This window comes from Charadrius vociferus, unplaced genomic scaffold (genome assembly GCF_000708025.1).
Source record: "Charadrius vociferus isolate BGI_N301 unplaced genomic scaffold, ASM70802v2 scaffold341, whole genome shotgun sequence".
Lineage (NCBI taxonomy): Eukaryota > Metazoa > Chordata > Aves > Charadriiformes > Charadriidae > Charadrius > Charadrius vociferus.
In genome coordinates this window covers 860916-866570 of record NW_009646847.1, presented here as the reverse complement: position 1 = coordinate 866570, position 5655 = coordinate 860916, and the positions used below count along the sequence as shown (strand labels likewise).

At 48.4% G+C, this 5655-nt stretch overlaps 1 protein-coding gene across 1 annotated transcript in view; it reads right to left on the bottom strand.

Annotated features, from left to right (window-relative positions):
• The window catches only part of ZFHX3 (zinc finger homeobox 3), a 113570-nt gene that overhangs the window by 1349 nt on the left and 106566 nt on the right, over positions 1-5655 (bottom strand). The window contains 2 exon segments of the mRNA XM_009894075.1: positions 5-141; positions 5021-5655. Coding sequence (XP_009892377.1) covers positions 5-141; positions 5021-5655 — 772 coding nt within the window.

Sequence of the window (5655 nt, the reverse complement as noted above, 5' to 3'; positions counted from 1 at the left end):
CGGCCGCCGTGGCTTGTGCCGGGGGGGGCGAGCTCAGCGCGGCCGGGGGCTGCTTATTTGGTAATCCAGAGGTGGGGAGGCCGGGCGAAGGGACGCTTGTGCTGGGCAGGCCCATCAGGTTGGGTTTGGGAGAAGTTAAAGCTGCAAGAGTGAGGAGAGAAAGGTGAGGAGTCGCTCGGCACTGGGCAGGCAGAAAGCACAAGGCGGGGTGACCCCAGGCCACCCCGCAACCGCCCCTGCACCGCCGTCCCCTCTCCGCAAGGGCAGTGACCGTCCTGAGCTCACGCGCTGCAGCAGCGTGGGCTGGAGAGCCCATCTGCCGCTCCTGCTTCCTCTGGGGCAACGGCTTCTCTCCCCACTCCCCGAGGCCCCATGCCGTGGGCACGTGCCTCGTCAGTCCCCGTCACCCACATCTGGCTCGGCCATGCTGCCCGGCAGCACCAACCGTGGTGTCTCTGCCAGGAACAGCCACCGGCTGCCTGGGATGCTCAGCACAGCCTTTGCTTTACTGACCCCTCTGAAGTTCCCGAATGATAAACACCTGATGACAGGGACGGGCACTTTTCCTACATCTGCACTAACTGGTCCTTTGGCCAAAAGACTCCAGCAGAAGGAAAGTGCTATGTCAAATGGCCGTAGTGCTACATACTGTCAATCTTGTTAAGATCTCCGCAGATTAGAAAGCCCCGGTCATGGCAACTGAAGAGGAGTGAGCAGGCTAAATCTGTTATTTTGTCCTAATTAGGCTGATGTTCACGAATCCACAAACCTCTCCTTCCTTCCAATGTAAGAGGCTTTGGGTGCACAGCTTCTTAGTAATTTCAGAGTTTATGCAGTACTCAGACATCCCCCCAGGGCATGAACATCGTGTTTTGGGTAGAATTAAAAGCGTTGTGATGCTTCCTCACAAAGGACATGGATTAATGGTGGAATGTGAAGTCTGCCCATCTTTCCATTTCAATTTTCCCAACGGCAGGATTAGCCAGTAGCAACACAGTCTCTCGGTGCCGATTTCTACTCTCACAGCTGACAGCAGTTGGGGGTAAGAGGAGTGTGGCTCCCGGAGTCACATCCATTAGTCACGTCCACTGCAGTTGGCGAACGTGCTCCTAAAAAGGAACGTTCTGCTTGGGAAGTCCCTCAACACCATTTGGGGAAAATAAAAATGAAACACAGCTCTAACATTCTGCTGGTGCAGCCCCGTACACTCTGTGGCTCTGGAGCCAGGAACCTGCTGCTGGATCCACCCTCACCACAAAACCATTCAACAAAATCTAACCTTTCACGAACAAAGTGCGAGTCCTTACAGCTGTGATGGAAACTGCTCAAAGGCGGTCTGAGTATGAACAGTCGCAGAACTAAGAATCAGCCACGGAGGCACAGTAACTCTTATTTTAGGTTGTGCCTCTTCTGTGACACATCCAGTGGGAGAGGAGAGGAGAAACTGCCCCTTTTGGGGATGATCTGGGGCATGGTGGCAGCTTTAAGTCTTTCCAAGGGGAAGCACACCAGCAGGAAATCGCTGTGCACAGGCGGTGGCTCCTGGCAAGGAAATCCAGCCGCTATGGGCTCCTTTGCCTTGCGAAGGCAGTGTCAAAGGGACTCAAACACAGGCAGGGGCTGGGGCCAACAGCTCTGCTTGAGCTGCAGCTGCCCCATTTATCCTGGTGAGGTCTTAAATCATCACAATTGATCCTGAGGAACAAGTGTAGGCATCCTCAACCATGGCATCCCTGCCGCCAGCAGGCAGCCTGATACCCAGGTCCTTGGCCAGAGCAGACGGCAGGACCTGGGGCAGAGGCTGATGGAGCACAAGATGTAAATTCTGTGCAAAGACATACATGCTCCTCAGGCCTCTGGACACCAATCCCAGACTGCTGCCTGCACAGTCGCATCGCAAGAGCCTGTCACTTAACCATGCCCTGTAACGCTGGTGTAGGGCAGAAGGAATCCATACTTCTCAACATACAGCACAGAAACCACTTTCTTGCAGCGTCATGCTCTGAGTAGTCGCTGGCAGCTCAGGGAAGCAAAGCACTCTCCAAGACCTGGCTGCACTACACCCTCCTATAAACAGCTCATTTGTCTACAGCGCTGCATTCATCCGCTGATGCTGGAAACCTGCACCCGGCGCTGGCCTCCTGAGCGAAGGGCAGGAGACAAAGCTGCTGCGGCTCTGCAGAAGGCAGCCTGGAGAAGGAGCCCCGCAGGAGGGCAGGAAGGAGGGTGGCCAAGAGCCAGGAGAACTCAGTGATGGCTGATGCAAAGCCCTTCTGAAACCTGCATCCGCTCCTGATGCAGTACCGAGACAATAGCGATTTGTGAAGGTATGAAGTGTATGAAGTGAGCCTCCACGTAGCAATCTTACAGATTTCAGATAAGGGCATATTATGGATAGATGCCATTGAAACTGATGTTCCCTAGTTGAACAGTCCCTGAGAGGTTCAAGCGCAGGAGCAGCGGCTAATTCATAACATTCCTGGATGCACAGCCTTATCTGCTTCGACAGGCTTTGAGCTGAGATGGCCTGACCTTTGGAGCTTTATCTAAAGGCCACAAATAGTCTGTTTGACTTTCTAAATAGCTTAGTCCTGTCTAGGCAGTCACTGATTGCTTTTAACATTCATAGTATGTAGCCCCATCTCCCCAGGACACATACTGGCCTTTGGAGAGAAATAAAAGCAACAATATAGATTGAAGTGCAAAAAAGTAATTTTAGATCTTGCTATAAATTTGGGTTACTAAGTAAACAGCACAGAGCTACCTGCGATAGGCTGGCAACATAATTTGCCAAAGAGATCCTCTTGGCCTAGTTCTGGCCTCTGAAACGAGATCTTTGGTAAGAACAGAAGTATTGCATGACAAAATCCTGGCATGCAAAGATGCCCTTCAGGCATGTAGCTAGAACTAGCTTCAAGGAGCAGGAACGGGCAGCAGCAATTTCAAAGAGCAACTGTTTTTAAAAATGGTTTAATTACAATGATCTATCCTACAACTATAGTCAAGAACAATTTTACTTTCGCTTTGGGGGTTGTGGGAAATACAACCTTTCTGTAACTACGCAATAAAAGCCTTGTCAAGGCCCTAACTCTGAGCTTTCTGCTTTTCCAGATTCCAGAAAAACTTACTCTGATAGAACCTTCTGACACGGACATCAGCAAACAAGCTACAAGGTAATCCCCTCTGCTGCTCTTGTGGAAAAAAGGATCTTAGTCCAAGACAGTGGATCATCTTTGGAAAGGCCAGAACTGAACAAATACACTTAGATTTAACTCCTTTTCATTTTTCAACAGAAGATATTTCAGAGATGAGCAGTAATGGAGAAAAAGGTGAACACAGCCACTTCCAAGGGGAGAGAAAGATGCCTGTTTTGAGTCGTGGGTCTCTAGTGCACTCTTTAGGGTGTGATACTCAACGTCGCTGCAACCACACAAAAACTTCAGGCGCTAGTGATGTCATTTACAGTGAGCAGTTCTGTCCCTCCTGCGAATGTCAGATGAGCTGTTCAAGTGCCACGTAGCTATTCACACTAGCTACTGTCCTTTTGTCTAAGGCTTTGATTTGCTTATCCAATGATTTGCCTCCTGGATGACAAAAGAATGGCAATTTTATTAACATGCTACAACCATGTCACAATGCAGCATCTGCACTGAGTTTTTCAATCTGTTGGAAAAGGAACTTCAGAGTCAGCTTGCTGAACAAAAGCATCAGAAAGTCTTTTTGGAGACTGATAGCACTCCAGTTTCTGATTAAGAAGCCAGGAAGATGCTCAGATCCTATTTAGGCTTCACACCATGGATGATAACTCATCATTAGCCAATTAGTTTAGTACCATAGGAGAAAGTTATAATTTCTGGACACTGTCTAATAGTGGCAGACCTGTATTGTCGCATTGTAGAAAACAAAGACGCACACTGGCATACGGTGTAACTGTACCAGGCGTTACGGTGTCACCGGCCTTCCAGCCCAAGACAGACTCAGCCTGTTGCCGAGACCAGACACTGGAATCAGTTCTTGGCATATCTCTGTAAACGTAGAGCAGCCCTGGTGAAAGTCAACTTGAAGAGGGATCATCAGAAGTAAACAGAGAAGCCTGCCAAGTGAAAGCAAGCCTCCTCGAGAACATCAATTACTCTGTCATGAGTGGCAATTCAGACACAGGCACGTGTCTGGGATGCCACGGGTGTAGCAGGGGTGAAATAAGGCCCTTGGATCCAAGTTTTCTAGGTCACTTCTAGTCTACTGAGTAGTATCTTCTACTGCCAGTGTTTGCCACACATCTTATACTTTCCACCCATCCACCAGGTACAAGGGAAAGGAGCATCCTCAAAAAACAAAGTCCAATATCTGGGATTAGGCCACCCAAACTACTATGCCAAATTTCATTTTTATGTAGTATGGTGAAGAAAAATCTCATTAAAATACAAAGTAAGATTTGTCCCATGACTACGCTGTTTGTTGAGAAGGTACTTCCAAGTTGTGCCCAGCCATTGCTCAACAACCAATCCACAGCTGCATCACGATTTGTCCTGGAGGTCACCATAAGGACGTTATATAAAGACACTCCAAGTTTCTGTCACCAGTGCTACCAGGGACATCACACTTTTCCCTAGAAACAGTTCAGAATTATTGAAAACTTGGGATGGCACTACATAAACTGAATTTAATAACAAAAGGAAAGGTATAATGAACAATGCATCCAGCACATTAGTCCTTCTGTTCTGTTTGATAAATCCTCTATTTTCTGTTTCCTTGAAGGTGCTTCAGAATTTCTAGTCTGTGCTAACGAAACAGAGATATGCAGCATGTCTAGATCTTGCTCTATTTCAGACTTTGCTAGAAAACTGGAGTTCAGGAACTAAAGATAAAATACCTATTGCTTATTTGCTGTCAAATAAACATGCTCGACTAAAGGGCCGGGTATCCTGTTATCAGTCATTCTCAAAGGAACATCCGCTTGTGCTAAAGATGCGTCAAGTTAAGCTGTGTCTCTGAGCAGTGTGATAATATCCATACCCACCTGTGTTGGATGGAGTGAAGCCTGGTAAGGATGGGCTGTTGAGGCCTGGGAGCAAGACTGGAGGGATGCCCTGTAGTGCTGGGTATGCAGCAGGAAGGTTAAGAGCTTGCAGAGGGGTGTTATCAAACATGCCCTGCTGTTGAGCTGCCAGACCAAGAACCTCATTGGCTTTTTTGATCCGGTCCAGCTCCTGCTGAGCCATCAACTGACGTACAGTAGCTGGGTCAAAGTACTCCTTTTCCTTATCCAACTGGCTTCCAATGGTTTCTTTAACTTTGGAGATATGCTGTTGAGAGAAGATATGGTCACGTACAGACAGTCGAGCGCTGTACTTGATGCCACACAAAGTGCACTCTGTTTTGGGTCCCTCATAACTTGTTTGGTTTATACCAAAATGCTTGGCCATGCTGAGTTTGGACTTCTTCTCCTTTGCCCTAGCATTCTGGAACCAGACCTGAACAACTCTCTTTGGCAGTCCAATGTCATTGCCCAGGACCTCACACTCCAGCATGGTAGGTGTCCTGTAGTCATTAAAGCATGACTTAAGAACTTTTAGCTGGAGATTAGTCATCTGAGTGCGAAAGCGTTTCTGTCCGGGCCGATCCCCGCTCTCTCCAGACTTGCTGGCTGAACCG